Source organism: Hyposmocoma kahamanoa, unplaced genomic scaffold (genome assembly GCF_003589595.1).
Source record: "Hyposmocoma kahamanoa isolate Upper Pololo Valley unplaced genomic scaffold, ASM358959v1 86, whole genome shotgun sequence".
Classification (NCBI taxonomy): domain Eukaryota; kingdom Metazoa; phylum Arthropoda; class Insecta; order Lepidoptera; family Cosmopterigidae; genus Hyposmocoma; species Hyposmocoma kahamanoa.
Genome location: NW_020654289.1, coordinates 17,712,241 through 17,734,459, shown reverse-complemented (window position 1 = coordinate 17,734,459; position 22,219 = coordinate 17,712,241). Strand labels below are relative to the sequence as shown.

General features: G+C 36.4%; 1 protein-coding gene across 5 annotated transcripts in view; it reads left to right on the top strand.

Moving 5' to 3' along the window:
* The window catches only part of LOC113234639 (endophilin-A), a 52,220-nt gene that overhangs the window by 4,608 nt on the left and 25,393 nt on the right, over positions 1–22,219 (top strand). For all 5 annotated transcript variants that reach the window (XM_026470033.1, XM_026470034.1, XM_026470037.1 and 2 more), the window contains exon 2: positions 11,717–11,797. In XM_026470033.1, coding sequence (XP_026325818.1) covers positions 11,753–11,797 — 45 coding nt within the window. In that variant the 5' untranslated portion in view covers positions 11,717–11,752. The remainder of the gene's footprint in view (positions 1–11,716; positions 11,798–22,219) is intronic.

Here is a 22,219-nt window from a genome sequence, read left to right as displayed (position 1 = left end):
GCTTCGGTACTGCCCAAGGTTGTGAGGCGGCTATACACGCTACTCGAGCTTTTGCTCTTGCAAATGAGGATAAGCACGCCATAATACTCAAAATAGACATCAGGAATGCCTTTAATAGTGTCGAGAGGGACACTATTCTTGGGGAGGTTCTGGAGCAGGTACCATCCATTTATCCGTTTCTTCATCAGTGTTACTCCACAGCCAGCAAGTTATTCTTTGACAATGAGTGTGTAAGCTCGCAAGTCGGGGCTCAGCAGGGCGATCCTTTGGGGCCTTTAATATTTTGTCTAGCTATACAGAAAGTTATTTCTTCTTTGGATTCACCCCTAAACGTATGGTATTTGGATGATGGAACGATTGGTGGGAACCCGCAAGTGGTGCTAAATGATTTAAAAAACCTTGTGCCCGTTTTGAGGGCGATAGGTTTGGAGATAAACCCAAGCAAATGTGAGCTTTATTGTTGTGGTCCTGTGGAATCGGGCTTTTTGTCGGACATGGAATTATTGGTGCCAGGTGTGCGACGACTTCATAAATCATCTTTGTCTTTACTGGGCGCTCCCATCTTTCCCGAAGGGGTTAGTGCGGCTCTTGAGGATAAAAGGTTGGCATTGGTTGGAGCTCAGGAACATTTGGACAACTTGTCGGCACACGTCTCGCTTGTTTTATTGCGGAGCTGTTTTGCGATGCCACGCGTGCTGTATATTCTGAGAACTTCTCCTAGTTGGTTGTTCGAGGACGATGTGGCAAGGCTGGACGACACATTGAAGTCATCACTTGAGTCTATATTAAATGTTCATCTAACTGAATCACAGTGGTGTCAAGCTGCTCTTCCAATTCGTCATGGCGGACTGGGGGTACGTCGGTGTCGAGAGATCGGTTTGGTGGCTTTCTTGGCTTCGGGTCATAGGTCTTTGGGACTAGTCACTCGTATATTACCCTTCAATGGTGACGATACCCGGATACCTTTTCTTGCCGAGGCCCTTACCAGGTGGTCCACTGTTTGTCCGGGTGATGAGCGGCCGGATAATGTCGTCGTCCAGAGAGGATGGGATGATGTTTTGTGTAGGGAGATCACTACATCGCTATTAGGTGAGGCATCGGGTGATAACGTGGCACGTCTAAAGGCTGCAATTAAGCCTGAATCAGGAGCGTGGTTGCAGGCATTGCCTTCACCCCATTTAGGCACACTGCTGGATAATGACTCTTTGAGAATTGCAGTTGCTTTACGGTTGGGATGTAAGGTTTGTGAACTGCATCACTGCATTTGTGGGGTCATGGTTGAGGAGAATGGCCACCACGGCCTCAGTTGTCAAAGGTGCGCGGGGCGGTTTTCAAGGCATCATGCGATTAACGATCTAGTTCGCCGGGCTTTGGTGTTGGCTAACGTGCCTTGTGTCTTGGAACCTCCGGGGTTGTGCCGTACGGATGGCAAGAGGCCTGACGGTCTTACATTGGTTCCATGGCGGAGAGGTCGATGCCTATTGTGGGACGCTACGTGTGTCAGTACATTTGCACCGTCCCATCTGAGTCACACCACCAGATTTGCAGGGTCAGCTGCGGAATATGCGGCAAAATTAAAACACATAAAATACAGCGCGTTGGAACCAATGTACGATTTTGTGCCAATTGCAGTGGAGACTGCGGGGACTTGGGCTGCTGAGGCCAAGGAATTTGTGCGGGAGTTGGGCCGCCGGCTCCGAGAAAGGGGTTATGATCCACGCTCTGGATCTTACCTGGTGCAGCAGATTTCACTGGCCATCCAGCGCGGTAATGCGGCTAGTGTGATGGGGACGTTTGAGCCGGGTACGGTTCAGAGCGGTCCCTTTTAATTTTCGTTCCTATTTGGTTTTGATTACTTATATTATTAGTGTTTTTGAATTTATAATCATATAAGAAGTACCAGTAATATAATACTGGTAGTTTCTTTTTTTTATGTTTATATGTTTCATATTGTATTTCATGCGATCTTGAACTCTGTGGATATGATATTCAAAAGTGTCTATTTCTTTTATTTTGTTTTTTGTTTGTTTGAATGATAAATGCTACGAGTAATAAATGAAAGAACATTGTGGTGTCGCAACGTAACACTGCTTACAACAAACACCCCTCCCCGCTTCGTCTCCTAACTCCTTGTCCGTTGCGCACGCGTTCCATCGCACCGTATGGCATTGAGTTCTTATATAGTACAAAGCAGCGTCACCGCAACGTCGACGGCGACACAGCATCATCACACTTTTTTTCGCTAAATTGTAAATTAGGCGCATTAGGTAGTACTGTAAGCCACGATATGATCTCCCCAGACAAAGGTTATGTTAGTCGGAAACAACGGCATAATAGATACTAACGGTTATGTATATATGGTATTTTCATTGCCTCCATCTGAAATTACGCAAAATGGTCTAAAAGATTTACTTTTTGTTTGTAGGGACTAGTCTAGTCCCTCGTATTTGGAGCCATACAATACCTAGTATGTACATACACATGCCTGTTAGATCCATACAGGGTCAGGGTAATAAAATATGTAAACCAAACCAAAAACCAATAAATCTGTTAAAATCCTAGAACTGTCCCACTAGGCCGCGGGGCCCATTACCCATTTCGTAGTTTCATTTTCATCAATTAAGTAGATGTGTAAATATAATTATCACTTATCATAATCCTTTATTTCTCCGAAGTGCTCTATTGTTTAGAAAAACTTAAATAAACTTGCTCAAGTTTTAAAATTTTACGTTTTAATTATAAAACCACAACGTTGTGTTCCTGTGTAGTTTAGCGAATCTCTATCTCTATCGACTCTATTTTTGAATCGTGTGTACTGTATGTCATTGAGTTCGATAAGTAGCAGTAAATAACGAAAATAATAATGTACCAGACAGCAACACCAAATTACCTGTTCAGTTTTAGTAGTAGTAGAGCTCCTTGTGAAAGAGTCCATCCAGGGAAGTACTGCTACCTTACCTATTTCTGCCGCCAAACTGTAATGTGAGCGTTACCTCGTTCCGGTTTTGAAGGGTAAAGATGCGGATAAAACCACATTCACTAGTCAACTTATGTTTCGGGTGACGGACGCAGTGGTAGTGCTCTCAGGTATTTGCGTTATAAAGCTCTAAGTGGCACTGCAACTATTATGGACAGGTGTGTCGCTTATCACCAGACCCATGACTTGTATAAATCATAAAAAATAAATAAATAAAAATTGCTCTTGCAAAATATAAAAGAATGTGTTTTTAGGTGTGGTTAAATGTAGTAGTGGCAAACGGTCCGTATCATACTATTGCCTAAGAAAAGTATTCTCCAACTTATTAGTAGATATTGGAAGGAGAGGCTTTGTGTGCCAGCATTTGTGTTTCTTCTATATTGGCTTGCCTTTTTGAAATATCCACTCTTTGGCACTGGTAAGTTGTGTAATGGACCTTGTGTATTGATCTTTACATTAAACTTCAAAATAGTCGTCTGATATCTTTGATGATGATCTTCAATGCACACAAAGTAGTACAAATGGCGAACTTAATGCCATTCCGAACCCAGCTATAGTCCACCGGAGAGCTGGATTCGGAACAAATAACAGTTGTACGTAACATGACAAATAAAAATATATATTGATTAAAATTTATGAATAACTATCATACATTATTTATGTGTCATATTTATATTAAGTTCTGGATGTCACTTTGATAATTAAGGTTGTTTGTTTACATATTTGATCTCGAATTATATCTCGTGAGCATAGACGTGGTCCACACCCGACAACACAGTATGTACTTTCTTTCTATACTGATGTTAGGTAAGCTAACAGCAAAAGTGTACATCACATTCTCAAGTTTATTGGTTTAGGGGCCTTGCGATTTGACTTGAGGCAGTGATTAATTCGAGCGTTACAACACAGTTACCTGCAAAGTTAAATACTGTCTAAAACATTATTCTCAACTCTCAAATTATAATACCTTATTTTGTATAAACCCACTAGGTAAAACATGTGCTTATTTTGACGAAAGTTAATAATTTAAATTCTGTATCGAATTGTACGCTACGTCCATTTTTATTAAAGGAGACGATGTATATATAGACTATATTACGTAGCAGTAGAGCTCTTGTGAAAGACTTCGTCCTGGGAAGTACTGCGACTTTACCTAATTCCAGCTTTGAAGAGTAAAGGTGATAGTGAGATTACCGGAATATGGGACTTGTCAACTTTATGATTCAGAATGACGGGTGCTGTGACAGTATCCCTCAGATCTTTCCGATTTAAAGCTCTGCGTGGCCCATGGTCTGGCGTGGCTTACTTGCTCTTGCCTTGCCTCTCGCACGTGCTCTTGCTCGTCCAGTTACATAGTATCATAAAAAAATGTATCTGAAAAATTCTAAAACAAATAATTGACCTAATTAAATTTTTATTGAATTTATATTCAATTATTTTTTGTGAAATTACTCCACTAGTTTGTTATAATTATTAATACAAAGATCGAACACTCAGAAAAAATTCCTTCGATCCGGTCGGATTCGAACCGACGTCTTCTTGCATACCGTGCCAGACGCTATACCAACTAAGCCACGGAACGAACCAACGGACCTCACGAATTTTTCTATGTGCTTGCGTCGTGTCTTTGTACTTGGTCTTTCAACGACTTTTTAGTATATATTTTTAGTATATAAATAATTGACCTTTTCTGTTTATTTCATTTCATGAGTTGAAGTAATAAAATACCGATTTTAAGCAACTCACTTATCAATTATTCAGCAGAACTTGATTGAGTTAATAATTTATTAGTTTTATGAATCAAATCGAATTTGTTAAAAATAGACAACTTCAGCATCCATTGTCTTGTACCGAGTGACCTTTACCTTCCATTGCAACCTAATGTAACCCCTATAACCTTAGTCGTAACTTAGGTAATTAATTGTTATACAAGTACTTTAAGCGATCCAGTCGGAGTCCATTTGGGAGCTGTTACCTCCTGAGGGAGAGTCTGGACCCGAAACATTAACCTATCTTAGACGAAGCTTCTAGTTGTTTTGTACTTGACATGTTGTGGCTTCCATTAAATATATGTGAGATAGTAGCTCTTCATTCTCTCGAAGTCGCTCATTCTTCGACTTATCTTCGTAGGAGTAAAGGTCTAACATTCTTCATCATTATTTATTTTTATTGAATAATAAAAAATAATTCATACCTCATTGTCAGAAAGTTCATGCAGATGGAAGAGGACGAAGTAGGATCTTATTACACACCCACCACATAACGCAGATACATGCCATACTACATTTACTTGACTTCGATCCGTAAGTGTGGTTCAAAGCAACTAATAAGCTAAGAAAAATAAAGTAAGTCATAATAATAATAACGCACAACGGGAAACCATGTGACGCGGGTGTCATGGACACACATATAGACGACCACAAATTACACGAGACACGAGAGAAATAAATGTAGGCCATACAAATATTTCTCCCGGTCCGGGAATCGAACCCGGGACCTCTTCGTGGCAGTCATGGTAACCGTTCGGCCACAGAGGCATTTGTGAATGTGAATATCATGACACTTTTTGTACCATTTCATGCTTGACATTCATTTTTTGTGAAAACACTACTACTCCGTTATTATTAGATCAGTTGGTTAGAGCAGTGGCCATGATGTAGCAACGTTGAAGCTTTCTTTTTTTGGAGACAACCACATCAATTACCTGGTGTCAAACTAGCGAATTCTCTGTACTACGAGTACAAGAATAACGAAAATCAAAAGTACATTTTCCTAATTAGTGTTTCGGCATTTTTAATATGGACTTCTTTCATTGAGGCGTACTTTGAGAAATTCATATTCTACCTTTATTGCATATTATACCTTAATGTTATACAAGATGGTAAGGTAATTTATTAAAATCATTATGAAACTTGTAAGGGCACAGGAAACAACGAAATCTATTAAGAAAGAGCACTATTCTTTAAACAAATTCTTACCTTGTCTTAAATAATAACACGGGAATATACTAAACATTGGGTATAAAAACCGAAATTTAATTATTCATGTTATATTGATTATTCCTTTATAACATAACTTATTAAATGTAACCATATAAATACCTTTCATGAGCCAATTACAGATTGAAATCGAGTCACAGACATCTTGGCAGTGTTATTTTGGAAAACACGATTATATTTCATTTTCTCTATGGAACGATATCCGAAAAGAGTCTTCCCTGATATACTAAAAATAGACCGTTTTCGTATAAGGTAAATGAAAACTTCTTGTGAAACCTTACAGTAGCTCAGCAAAGACCACTCTTTGCTAACTAAACTAATAACTAGTGCTCCGTGCTGCCCCCAAAGGGCACTAATTATATAAATAAAAACGATTTATTTTTTACGAGGTAACACGTTAAAGTACGGTTAATAAATAAACAATAAATGTCTCGTACAAATGCGTATTGCATGTTCTCCGAATTTGTAATTTCCTACACTCTAAACAAACGAAATCAACCCGCAAACCCTACTTAACTCAAACTTCTAAACCCCAAGGTCTGATCTCAGAATACTTGTCCGTTGCGCCGTTCACTCAAACCTTCTAGTATTCTTACTAATTATCTGTCAAGCGTTTAACAGTGGTGCCCTTTAAGCCTCTGTTTGTACAAATCATCAGTAATCAGTTTAGGGTTTAAATGGTGACACTGACGTGGATGGGCACAATAATATAATATATAATATAATAACGCACGCACTCAACATAGTCCCGCACTAGACAACACAAATTACACCCAAACTCACGAGAGAAAGTAGTAGTAGTAGGCCATACAAATATTTCTCCCGGTCCGGGAATCGAACCTGGGACCTCTGCGTGCAGTCGAGTATGGTAATCGTTCGGCCACGGAGGCAGTTTCGAGCAACTGGACTGAAAAAAAAGCCATTCGGTTTTCACTTTTTTGATTATAAAACCTTAGCACTCTAGTTGCAAATATTTTTATTATGTTAGGCACGAAAGTTCTTTCATAAACGTAAATTAAACAATACCCAGCTAATACTCAAGTTTTAATTATTTTTATCTTGTAGTAACACACTTTATATGCTAATGGAAGTGTCAAGATGCATGACAATTATAACAAAAACTTTGTTATTATTCTTATCTTCACTTTGCAACAAAAACACACAATAAAGTACAAAATTCTAGACTATTCAATCTGTTTATTTTTCGCCTTTAATCTTTCTGTTGTTTGGTTTTTAGATTCAACTTTTGAATTGCATTTTATTTATTGACATTAAATGAAGTTGTAGATGGAAAACCAATTACATCTTTCACTATTAAAAGTGTACAACTGTGTGCCTTAACCAGGAGTGTACTGACTTAAAATTGCTAGTAAACAGTGTAAAATATTTATACTGATGAACAATGTGCTACATGTACAAATGTACTACAAAACTACGTTTTATGATTACGTACTATAAGGCCTTATTACTACTAGCTGTTCTCTAGTTACTGTGCAAATAATTCCACTTTATATCTTTATACTTCTTACCTGTCAGGAGAGCTGTCAAATGCCATACCAGAATTTAGGAGTTTCGCAAATAGGAGTCAGTCACGGGTTCAAGTTCTCGCGTTCATTTCTTTCTACTAAATCCCATGCGGTCGGAACGTTTTTTGTATGATTCATGGATTCAAACACGATATATTACAGTAATGTTCCCCTTTACATAATGAATACGTTCTAGAGAAAATGACGTTAAGCGAAATTCGCATATATTTGTGTGTCGCGTATAAGTGTTTGGTAAGTATTTTTATGGAAAATTATTTTTCACAAGCTTTTGGTCGTAATTTTGTCTTTATTTCTCTTTCTTCAAGCTAGGCTGTACGAACTACGTACCCCCGACATTGACAAAGGACGCGATGCATGAAGGACGTTTCCCATTGATTGAACGTGTGGAATCACGAATCATTTTCGTGAATAAATCCCGTAAAGCGGGGCATTTTAGCGCACAAATTGAAAATCGCTTTATAACGAATCCGCGCATCGCTGTATATTATTACTCCATGAGCACACACACATGAAGCTGTAAATAACATTAACGCTAAATATCGTAGCACTACGCCAAAGTTGTTGAGCTACAGCGTAGCAAATCTCGTTATTGCTCGTATGCTACGTTCGCCTCAAGTCATAAAATTAGAAGAAGCGTACTTAGTTTATTTTGAGATACATTTTATAAGAACTTCATAAGTACATATCGCTGTTTATGTATAATGGACCAAACTTTACTACTTTTTTTTTGTATTATACAGCTTTATTAATGATGTGCTATTTTATTGGGAATACAACACCGAGCATTCCCTTGGTTAATTACGTGGTTACATTGAACCGATATACAAGTTCTCGACTTTTTTTGCGCAGAGTTAGGTGTTGAATCAGGCCGCTATTATAGAAATCCATCGACATTTTCTTGCGTGTAACTAGATACAAAGTTCTGGCTTATCTGTCTTTCGAGAATGGAATATTGAATAAGACTTTAGGAAGTGACTAAAATAACAGTCTAGCGATACACACCGCAGAGCACCATCTTTCTCGATCTTTTTAGAACTTTCTCGATCGATCCATTTGTCCAAATAATCCACTTTCCCAATTGATCCACTTGTCCCAATGGTTTACTTTCCCGACTGGTCAACATGTCGAAATGGGCCACTTTTGACATCGGTGACGGAACTTCAGCAACATTACGCTCACAATACTATATTTCGTTTGAGTTTTTCAAAAAATTTCAACCTCTTCGACATACGTTGCTACAAAAGTTTTGAATTATTTATTAAATATACAGATGATATGAAAAACAGTGATGTTGTATTATAATTATTTTTTTAATTTCCGAAGTCGAAGAAAAGATAATAAGCCCTCATACGAAGACACAAATACATTTACCTTGACTTTCTAAAACATCATCAATATTGCAATGCAACAGCTGGTGCCGGCTTTTGAAATGCTTTTAGCAAAAGTACATGTTGCGGTCCGTGAACAGTGTAACTTTTTTCGTCGTGAACGTAATTTTATTTTCAACGCCGTACGTTACATTGATCACGTGTGGAGGAAATACAAAAAAATGAGGACGATCTGAACACATATTTCTGCCCGACTGGGCAAGAAATTGCGAAGAAAGCAGTGCAATGGTATAGAGCAATGCGTAATTTGGCTGTGACATAGTTATTTATACGCACTGTCTCCCAGCAAATAATTTCCTTAGTTCTTTTTCTCGTCTCTATAATTGGCAATTGTAATTTTCGTCGACAGTCTTTATTGAACGAGCTATTAAATTTTAGTTTATGTCTATTAAACAGCTCATAAGAAATAAGCAATACTACGCGTATTATCGTAAAAATGTAATTAACACACGTCAGATACAAAATCACCTTTCTCTTTCACAAGTAAGCTCCCATATGCTCGCACTCGCACTCGCGTGCACGCACGCACGCACGCACGCACGCACGCACGCACGCACGGTTATTCGTACTTTCTTTGCGTCTCACGGCACAGGCGTAGCCTAGTATGGGGTCAAAGTTCAAATATATAAAATTGGTACTCCTAAGTTATGGTAAATAAATATCCGTTCACCTAAGTTTATGTACTTGGAAAATAATTCTCCAAAAATTCAGTGTTCTAACATAGTAGAATAAAACGTTCTAATGCGTAATCAATTTTCAGATTAGCATCGACGCAAATTAAATCCGTTCTGCAAACACTACTACACGAAAGCTTATACTGATAAACCATTTTTGTAGCCCAATTAGCCTACAAAAAATACATCTTAGAGTAAGAAACAATTATTCTCGATGAAACAGGCGCAATACAGGATGCATTAGGGTAATGTCTCGCTTAAGGGTAAACTCGTAAAGTTACTAGGGTACACCGTCATTGTTGACCCACTGATTACATAACGCCTCGCGTATCGATTCTGCCACATGGCACCGTGCCAATAACAGAGTACGCCACCCTGCCCTGTGTTTTAGACCACAACTTTCGATAAAACTTTGAACACTTTTTTGCGCTCAAACTGTATTACTACGTGTTACGCCACCAACGTTGCTTCACCAACATTTCTTATTTTAATTTTCAGTGATTTATGTTAGGTAATTTAATATGCCACACGTTGAAACCAATGCCGTCACTAAGCTAAAAACTAAAGTTCTAGAGTAGAAATAATAATTCAGAAAGTAAGTTTAAATTTCAAAATTAGATTTTCGTTTAATGGCGGTATTGGTTAAAGTGTGCGATGCATAAAATAATTACTACTATAACCCCTTTCAAAGTACTCCTGCATTATAGCAGTTGTACTATCGTACTACTATCGTACTCGTAGTACTTATCAGCAAACTCGACTCGTCCCACCCAGTGTTGCCAGGTCAAATCTGAAAAAGTCCGAAGATATCACACAAAAAAAAACAGTAGATTGAGGAAAAGAACAGTAGATACTGAACTTACCTTAAATCGAGTTTTAAAAAGTTTTAGTTTGTAAACATTGATTGGTAATTTCCATTTTTACATTACTGCCCAAAGAAAAAAGCGCGTAATTTTAACGATGTAATTTTACAATTGATAATTGAAAATAAAATTGCATTTTTCATTACTCCTGTCGGGAATCTCAACGTTGCGTTGGACAGCGGCATTCCAATACAATTGCTAACCATCTATTATCAATTATCAATGTTTTGGGTTAGGGATTGTATGGCGGGTGTAATAATAATATTCAACTCTAAAGTACTGTCATAAGCCAAAACATCCCTTCAAACTCTTATAATCCTTATTTTTAATTGCAGATTGATCATTTTTTATTTTAATTTCCGTACATAATATGATGATGATGATGTTTTATTATCTGAAAAAGAGCATCCTTAAAACGAATAAAAATTAATAAAAGTAAAATTTTCCCAGCATTACTAGTGTGTAAAAAAACTAGTCCACAATCAAATAAACAAAATTATTAAAAAATATTGAAATTAAAAAAAGTGTTTTAGATTTATAGTAAAAGTAAGAAACACAAACTTAACTCATGCACAACGTTCGAGGTACAACATTAAATTATTACTTTTGGACAGAATTCTGTTTTAAGGCATGATTATAATATAACGGAACAAAAAAACGAACGAAAATTACGGACGGAACAAAAACAGTCTGCCAAAAACAGTAGATCTACTGTTAAAACAGTAGACCTGGCAAAACTGGTCCCGCTTTAAGGGTTTTTTTTCCGTGCAGTCAAATCTTGTCAGTAACGATCACCCGCAGCTTGCTAGTTCTTGTCAACCAATGGCGTTTAAGGCCTAGACAATTTCTTTTCGTTGTGATATTCGAAATAATTAATTTCATTCTTTAAAATGATATAAATAAATGATTTTCACAAAAAAAAGTTAATTAATTTAAGCGAAATAAGAGGCGGAGCTTGCAAATAAAAATGTTTTGGAACTAAGACTGCATCGAGTTTGCTGTAGTAATTTACGATCGTGTTTTTTTGTCTTCAGAAAATGGCAATAATACACTCGTGTTTGTAAAGGTAACGTTATAGTTGCAACATTTTATTACATTAGATAGTCAGACCCGGTTAGATAACGTAAGATCTGGTAGGGCATCAATCAAGTACCCTCATCTAAGAGGAAACGTATGCCTAAACACGTGACGTATATATTCAGATTGATACAATACAATGGTTGAATAAACAAACGATTTACATCTAACAGCTGTTTCCGTCTTTTCAGATATAGCATTTGGATCGGTAAACTGACAACACAAATATGGCATTCGCTGGACTCAAGAAACAAATCAATAAAGCCAACCAGGTGAGTAAAGCAAATGGTAGTAAAGTTTCGAAAAATAAAAAGAGCATTAGAACATAATTTGACATGTATTAAAGTAACGATTAGTAGCAAAGTCGTATAGCGCTATACCATTATAGAATTTATCGTTTATTCTTAGCGAATCTTGATGCTTATTTCATAGCATTTCTTAAAAGCAAAGATGGCAAAAATAAATTGTACTGACAGACGACCGCCCTCTACTTCTCTTATCGCACTTCACGTCTTCAAAGTTTCCACAAAAGGGAAATATAATCCGTTTACTTATTATTTATAGAAACTACAAAAGATTCTTAAAAATATTCGCAAAATATTAGTCAAATAACGGTTTTCCTTGTGTAGGGTGTTCTTTAAATAGGGACACATTTATTGAATTCTATTGAAATTAGCCCCCGTCGTTTTTCACGACATCATTGACCTTGACGTTTTTCAATTTGTTTGTTGGTTTTTTACTGGACAATTGGTGTAGAAAAAAGCCAACAATAAAATTTTATTGGCATTGGTTATTCTAAATTAAATATATTCCGTTTTTAAAATGACAACACAGCGCCAAATAAATTATTTTTCAATTAACTTAACGGATACTTTTCAAAGTCCGTTAAAGTTAACGGCTCTATCGTTCATGACGTTGGCCAGTCCGCTTTGAATTTAATATATGTTATAACCGTTATCAAGGTTTTGTTTCCCCTGGAATGTTCGACTCCTTTCTCTGAATTAAAAAAGTGAATACCTTACAAATTATAAGTGGTTTAGGTTATTTTATTAACATCTGTGTTCTGCAATTAATGATTAAATTCAGACCATGATCCACCTCAAATCGTGCCCTGCGTGCCTTAACACTTATACGTTTTAATGGCGGCTAATAGTGACGCGGTCTGCGTAGCTAATTTCTGGGCCGCAATAATATAGTGTATGCCATCAATACGATAATAATGAGGTGGCGCATTAGATAAATCTAATACTCAGTATTTATTTGTCCTTATTTGAAATACATTGCAATTTACAGCCCTACTAAGATCGCTGCAAATGGCAAAACGGAGCAATTTAAGGCGAACTTTCCTTTTTAGTCATGTCTATATTCAACAGTAGATGTACATACAAATCATAATTCTTTTCAACGTAAAGGATCATTAATAACAGCTTTTATAACCTGATTTTCGGCACGTAATGTTTGATAACACTCTTTATCTATTTCTTCGGTGCCTTGTTCGTCATCCGTTCGTAGTTTGATATAACTCCCGTTGATTGATGGCCTGGCAATGGCGCATCCCTATTGCCTCCCCAAGATTCCGCCTCTTTGGAGTAGCCTGTAGAATAATATTTCAACAACATCCGACTCAATTTAGAGCAGCTTGGGTTACAGACCAATATATTTCTCTATTTTCGGCTTAAATTAAAATGATGCTTTGGAGCTTATTAACTTCAAAAATTCAACCTTATTAATATTTTAATGGTAGGTAATAGTTAATTGTAACATTTTTAATGTTATATGGCTTTGAATAGTTTTTATTTCATTTGTCCTTTCCTTTGTATTTTTATCAAATGGAAGACCCATGTCGTCAAGACTTGCAAGACTGATATGTGGATCGCCATTATTTTTAATCTAGTTTCGTTTCAAGTTGTAACGCAATAAGTTACTTTTTCCAAATAAAAAGGCAATCATATATTGTATTCTAGACATAATATTTGGAATAATCAAACTTTTAGGTACGTACTGATATAATTTTTTTGTCGTTTTTATGTCGTTCATTACGGAAATTTTATAATGAGCACGCGTTTTGAAACTGAATTAGTGGGACACGTCTTATTTCCTTTACGGCTATGGAGTGGTATTCCTTGCCTGTAGATACATTCCCTATAATTTGGACCTTTTCAAGCCGAGAGTGAATAGGCATTATTTAAGTGTACATGCTCCATCGTCGACCTCATCGTTACTTTCCATCGTGTGAGTTAGAGGTTGAACGCGCATTTGTTCACCATAAAAAAGTTCTAAAGTGAAGCATTTGTGAATACTATACATTCCCGATACAGTTTTCAAACGAATGATAAATTGTGTGTGAATAACACCAAGTTTTGTCCCCTGTCGCAAAACAACTGACGACCTTGACATAATTTTCTCATAAAAACTGAAAGCGGAAGTTTGGAAATTTTATATTTTAATTGGAAAAATATCTCAAAACACGGCAAGGATGCCGAGAAGCCTTATTTAAGCCTTATCGTTTGAGATAAATTCTTTTCTCGCGTACCTTGGGCCTTGACGGCCTCTTGGCTTATCGGAGATCGTTTGTTTCTCCGACCTTCTCTGATTCCTTTTATTCGCTTTTGTCCAACGTTAGTTATAGTCTGTTTTACTAGCTTTAGAGAAAGGAGGTTTGGTTTTGTCTTTTCCATTATTCTTTCGTTTCTATAATAACCATCTTACAGTCGAGACTATAGTAATAATAAGAGGACAGTAGAAGAAGTTTTTCTTGTTGTTATTCGTTTTCAATGCATCGCTGTTTTACCGTATCAGTCTCTTGCAACAATTCAACGAGGTTTTCATCAAGCTCCCTTGTCAGTTTTACCTGCTACATTTTTAAGATTGTTCTTTTTCTTAATTTAATCTCTACAACTAGTTATAAAATGTTAATATTAAACTTTGAAACATTGCAACCAAATTGAGTAAAGCTTTTACATAAAACAAACATAAAGTAGAGTTGTGTGTGTTTTATGACTGAAGTTGCTAATTTTCGAAGCGAGTGTGGCTGTCTGCCAACGACTGGAAAATGAAATTTACAACTCAGTTTACAAGTGTTTTCTTGCTTTTTGTCTAGGCAGTAAATATGCATTACAACAGAGTACATCAATTAGGGAGTAAAACTAAGACATTCCCGATGGAGGAAATTGGTATCCGATAAGAGCAGTAGATCTAAGCAAAATTTACAGGAATCGCATTGACTTACAATTATATGGACGTCGGGTCCGCGCTAAAAAGTGTCCGCACTTGCAAGGCGCTAAAATCGTATACAGAGCGCGACACTCCGCTTTAGTCTTCATTTGTTCTACCGACAGCGCGATACTGCGATGACATTACAATTTAAATTTCGAATAGGTTGACTTGGGACATTTTTTTCGTGGTTTTTGTATTAGACCCGTCGTCCATTTATTTGTAAGTCAATGAGGAATCGTAAAAAACGCTAATATGCCAATTTTATTGCAAACCTTAATTTTGTCTACTTCATAACGAACATTTTTTTACCCACGGCTCTGTGAAGCTTTAAATGGATGGAAATAAAATACTTTTACAAATTTACAACAAAAGGTTTCCCTTTAACGTCAAAAAACCCCTTAAATTTTGGCGCTCACTTCATAATAAACACCTTTTATATACATTAAATTTATGTTACATAATATGTGTCGATCCTTAGAATAATAACGCATAGAAACCTAGTCCGCACACGCTAAGTGAGGCAAATTGAAGCGCGCCCAATGGGCCTACACGAGCGGGCGGGCCTTCAGTGCTCAAGGTCAACTTGCACCGCGAACAGTTCAAGAATTTTAGCTAAAAATGTCGATTATCGAAATGTGCGGTAAATGAGTGTAAAAATACGTCAGACAAACATAAAATAGATACTAACATCACATTCCACAAGGAAGTAACGCGTTTCAACTTGTATTTTTATATAAATATTCACTAAAACCGAAAATTAACCTACTACTAAAACTAGCCTACATGAATTTGATTTTTGCCTCACTTGTGACAGTTCGTTTGATATAAAACTATCATTCTATGCGTTATTATTCTAAGTGTCGATCATTATAAAAGTGGTGTAAGTCTATATTTTAAAACACATATTTTTTTGCTTAAAATATTTAGTCATATCTTTCATTATAAAAGTGAAACAACTCCAATAATTGCATTAACATCTCATAGATGGCATTACTAGTTTACTCAGAGCACTAAAATTACTACACGTTAATTTGCTAAAAGCTCACTATTTAAAAATTTAATTACAAGTACATAATTCACTTTTAAAATTAACGACATGTATATAAAATACATACCAATGTATAAAGGGGTAAAGAGTGCCAGACATTGCCAGTTACTTTTACAAAAAACGGGTAAACTTCTTTTTGTAAAAAAATTATATACATATACAACTGTATAACTAAAATGGTGACGCATCCAGAATTTCCGATGCATCTCGTTCGAAGGTAAGGGGGAGGTGTGAGGGGAGCCGGGGGTGCGGCCGTGACCCCTCGTCCTACATTTTGACGTGCCCCAATTATCACTGCCTGTTTCCCAGTGTCCTGCGACATTGGAATGTTGGATATACATTTTAAAATGTTCTCTGAAACGAGAGGCCAATTAATCGTTTTTATGGTGCGATAAATATTTTTTTATTACATTTTATTTAGGTCGTATTCTAATAGCAGCTTTTTCTCGTATCATATTGCGGCTTTACTAAGATCGCCAAATCAATGGTGACCTTAGTGATTGCATTAAAAAAATGTAAATTCATTTCATTCCACAATTGTCTATGGTAATCTGATACGGTTAAAATAATTACTGAACACTTCAAGCTAAAAATATGATAATAAACGTTAGCTTAATGTTTTTAAGGTGCATTTTATAATAAAACTCTAATATGGGCTTTTATTGCTTCGGCGCGGACTGCCTTCTTGGCAGTTGATAGTAACCGGGTAAGTCCATTTTCAAATTTATGTTCAAATAAAGTTGGTCAAACTTTTGTTTTTAACGCATTTTGTAAAGGTGATGTTACTTACATGGAATATGTTCTTTGGTAATTTAAAAATAAAATGGTTAAATTAATATTTTTTGTTACTATTGTTCAGAATATGGTGGCTAATATTAGATATAACTGGTTGATTGCTAATATTAAACGTTGTTACTTTTGAAAAAAAAAACAAATGTACGTGAAAAAAATTCATTTCGTTCCCAATATACTTATATTGTTACTGCTTTTTTATGAGACTAATTGCAATGGGACGACAAATCTTGCATCTGGTGCTAATCGACACGCCTTCCCGCAACAGTGTCATTCAGTGTTTAAATTGCAAAGACCTGAAGAGCACTACCTCTGCTTGCATTCATCACCCTGAGACATAAATTGACACATGCGCTTGTAATTTCACTGCTCCCTTACCCTTGAAAATCGGAAAGCGCAGTAATGGCCACATTACTGCTTGGCGACAGAAATATGTAAGGTGGCAGTACTGTCCTCCTTGTCATAATAAACGCATATGAATTTTCTAGATATTTACCTACTACACCTAAAGTTTTTTCTTCGAAAAATGTCAAGTACACTAATTTTACTTAACCATAAAACTGAAATTAAATAAGATTTTAAAAAGGTTTGTAGATCTCGTGTCGTTTATACCAGATGTGATAGTAACTCAATTGCGCTAAAAATGTAGATTACGTTAGTTATGATATGGACGAACATTTTGACAAAGAGCTGTCAGTAACTGTCTAGTGTATAACCCGTTTCCAGTGAGTTATAAATTATGTACTAAATATTTATTTAAAAGAACCATGTGCAGGCAGAACCGTTTTTAATAACATGGCCCCTCAACATTTACGAAATGTGGAAGTAGTTTATGGCTACTCTGACCTATTAACTGTCCACCTAGAAAACTTACACAAGCGACCATACGACAGAATAGACTGTGTAGCGTAATGGAATAATGGAATTATGTATGTAGTGCATCGCAAAGTGCATATGAACACGTGCCGCTCGTGCGACAATACATAACATGAATTGATGTACATATACTCTGAAATGTAATTAAGAGTCTAAAAATGTAAAGACATTATTATCAATGCGAAAGTGACATCTCATACACCATAAACCTTTTTTTCTGGTCCGTTTGATTACAGATTATACTCAATATACAATGTAGTTACAATGTTACAGTAGTTACAATGGAAAAAATACCCAACTTACAGAATAATGTCAACTTATACAATGATCGAGTTCTTAGGTTTTCGCGATTGTCACACATAGGAAATGAAACTATTTTTCCGGATTTAAATCGCGTATATTTGTTTTTTCAAATAAACCATAGTCACGGTTAACTCATCCGGTAAAGGGCCCGAAACGTTGGTTTGTTTGAAAAAACAAATATACGCGATTTAAATCCAGAAAAATAGTTTCATTTCTTATAGAATGATGTCAAGTGGCGGCACGAACAAGAAGTGCGCCTGGTGGTAAGCGACACGCCCATCCATAATAGCAGCAGTGCCACTCAGAGCTTTAAATTGCAAAGGTCTGAGGGGCACTGTCACTGCGCCAGTCACCATAAAGTTGACAAGTCCCATGTGTCACCACCACCACATGTTCCACCACCATCCACACCCTTCAAAACCGTAACGCAGTAATGGTCACATCACTGCTTGGCGGCAGAAATAGTGGCAGTACTACCCTGGATGAACTCTTTTACAAAGAATCTTACTGCTGCTAAAATCCTATACACCTCAATATACTCATTGATATATCGACAAAAGTCCTAAAATTGCACAACCATCTCCGTCAAGGTTTATTACTTAGTTTGGTTGCGTGATGTAAGTAGCCACAAACCAATATCCGCTTTTTTACGATTGTATGCACATCTGGCGTCTTTACATTCGTTAATATCATAACCAGTTAAATAAGTCCCGTGTGGTTCTCGGATCCCTTGTAGAAAGCCAACCAGGAGATGGAAAGTTGAATCTGCCTGACTGGCCTAACAATTGTATCTTGTATGTCCAGTCTTTTTTTATGATACGGCATGAACAAGTTGTCCAACTGGTGGTAGCCACACTTCTGTCCACAACAGTTGCAGTGCCACTCAGAGCATTAAATCGCAAAGATCTGAGACACACTGCCTCTGGACCCATCACCCAGAGACGCAAGTTGACAAATACCATGTGCCTGTAATTTCACCAGCACCCTTACCCTTTAAAACTGAAACATAGTAATGCTCACATTACCGCTTGGCGGCAGAAATAGGTAAGGTGGCAGTATTTCCCTGGACGAACTCGTTCACAAGGACGTAACATTTAGGAATACACTTTATCATAAATAATGGAAAATTTTCAACTAGATCTACATATACCGCAGCCTAAACCTGAAACCAGATGAATCCGCTTATCCAAATCTCTAAAAAGCGGATTTGAAATGCGACAGTCGTACGACCCTGTTTTTGTCGACGACGTGTGATAGAATTTGAGGGAATTATGTTTCGTTTTTACGGCTGTTACTCCAATATATTGTTTAAGTATTCGTCATAGGGCTCAATTACATTATCATGGGGTCAAAAAGCTGGTGTACAATGATAACTTTATCGTATTATATATTAATTTAATATATTGAGTCTATTGGACATGTTTATTTAAAATAAATAAAAAATAGTTAACCTATATAATATAGTCGCGCTGCAGGCTTCCTCTCACAATAAAAGGGCTTTAGACTATAGAGTTCTCACGCGGGTCCAATGCCGATTGAGAACACACACATAATTAAATTCCTTTGGAGGTGAGTGTAGACTTCCTCATGATGTTTTCCTTCTTCGAAAATTTCAGTGGTAATCTCCTATTAAATTTCATGTTTATTTACAAACGTCTGTCTTTTTTGAAGACGGAGTAAAATGACATTTGCAGGGTTGCCAGTTTTTATAACATTTTAAATAGTCATGTAGTTGTTGTCGACAGTTTTATCGATGTATTGTGAAAGAAGGTAACATTTTGCCAAAAATGTCAGAATTGTGAATGTTACGACGTTCATATGATTACTAATTGCGTTCTTGCGTTCTTTATTCTTATTTTAATAGTCAGCTTTCTGGAATCGAAATCAATTTTTATTCATACACATTTCAATAAGAACAAGCGTATTTCATTCTCGTAGATCCTTGCATATTGAATTAAAATTAAAAACTTTAAAATACGTCATGGACATAGTTCTAAATGCAAGGTATGTGTATATGAACTTGCAAAAAATGACAATTAAAATGAACCTGTGCCAAGCAGTTAGTCGAATAACGGGCCGTTGGTGATTGAAATGAAACAAATTCAGCTATTTAATGCGTGACGAACATTCACTCGATAGAATATTTATCGACCGCAATCACTAGTTGCTTGCAAGCAGGCAACACTTTCGCGCAATGAGCTGTCATTTTACTCCATCTTCAAAAAAGGCGGACTATAACAAAAAATTAACATATGTCACATATGGATAAAACTGTCCATAATATGTTTGTAATAGAACGGCAGATATGATGAAAGAAAGTATTGTACGTCATTTATCACAATAAATTGGCGCGCGTGTTTTTGGTGTTATAACTTTGACCTACGGGTTAGAGAGTTAGAACCTCTCCTCGCAATAACCTTACAATATCATTTATGAAATTCCTTCACTTATTTATTTAGTCAGCCATGGTGACGGCGGATGTGTTCGTTACAATATAATTTCAGTTGAACGTATTGAAAATATTGATATTTTACTTTGAAGGTAATGTTGTTAAAGGGCTTAACGTACATTTTCCAAATTTCTGTGCTTGGAATTTTAATGATTGGGACCTTTAAATAGTGTATTTACAATATTACTATTGTTCAAACTTTAGACTTACAAATACATATCACACTGCTATTACAATAGTGTTGTAACTAAAAAATGTGTCAACGGTGTGAAATTTAATATTATATCATTATTGAACGTAAAATTTGATTCACTGCACGTCAAACAAACCGTCGGTAGAATATTATAAGAAACAATCAAATTATATCTACTTAACTCAAAATGACATACTACATTTTATGTGAGCTAGTACTGGCCAACATAATCCTTATTCAAAAATATGAAATTATTTTTTCCATTTTATTTTTAAATATATTTGGGACATACATATATACATATGTTTATGTATCTATAATAAACTATAACATATACATAAATTTTAATGATTTTTTGCGGGAAGTAAGTAATTCGTTTTGCATCTATTCTGAGTAGTTCATTTTTTGAGTTAATGTACTATTGTATTAACCATGCAATATATAATGGCGCTTTATTCAAAATATCGAGTAGTTAGTTTATTCGCTAAATCAATGACTGTAGTTACTATCGCTTTTGCAGTGCGTCTATCATGTTTGCAGAGGCGCGGGTTGATGGTTTCAATGCCATTATCCCCAAAAAGTCAGCCTCATTGCTCAGCAGACTGAGGGGCAGCACCAACACCATTTTGACGGGTCATACCTGATAGATGTGACAACCCATTATCAAATGTTTCATTCGGGTCCTGATTAATAGACTCACAAACTGACTGTTGGGTCTGTATGTGAGTGAGAGATCTGAGAGTCGGCTGCCACTTTTTATAATTTAATTTTTGTGCAACTATTTATTATTTTGCCACTAACCTTGTCTTTAAGTTATGTTTGTAAGTTACTAACACTATTGGATCTTAAAAAATATTGTGTTATCTGAATAAATAATCATATTATTATTATTTTAGAGCTGGTAACACCGAATGAAGTTCTAAGTGTCAGTTTTTCGGTGGGGAAGAAAAAGTTTGACAAGTCGCCGCTTGTGATGTGGGCTTACGAACCCATTGGCTTTAAATTTGACTAATTACATAAAACTCATTTACGAATTGGACTAATTAAATCAGTGAACTGACAGTGTCATTGCGTGACTATTTCTTCTCATTGCATTGGGACAACGCGCGCTTTGACACTATGTCAGCCACCTTGAGCCCGTCGGAGACGAATGATCCGCCTAACGGAAATGCTCCCCATATCCTTTCACTCTGACCTATCGATGCCTTACGTTCTCTAACTCGTATCTTATAAAGAATGATTGTTCAGGAGATGACAAAACTTTCTATTTATTTTAAATTTCTTATCAAGGCTGTACATTTCGATGGATTACTTTAAAATAGGTAAAAGCCAGTGTGCGAATATGAAGGAAATGTGATGTGAGATCAGCCTGCAAGATTTATATATATTTATACGATGCATTTTTAACCGACTTCAAAAAAGGAGGAGGTTCTCAATTCGTCTGTATGTTCTTTTTTTTGTATGTATGTTACGCGATAACTCCGGTATTTGTGAACCGATTTTCATGATTCTTTTTTTATTGGAAAGGGGGTACCTCCATAGTGGTCCCATTTCATTTTGAAGAAAATCATCCACCTCGAAGGGTGGCTGTTCACCCATGAAGATTCATTTTTATAAATAGCGCCTAACTTTAATTTAGGAGCAATTACTTTAGTGGTTGATTTTGCTATTTCTCCAAGTCAAGGCGTTTTTCTCTCAATATACTTTGAGTAGTGAGAACCGATTTTTATTATCAGTGTCAAGTCCTGTATAGTGGCGAACTAGGGGTTGTTTCAGTAAAACTTAGCAAATAGACGTAATTCCACTTACTTTTGAGC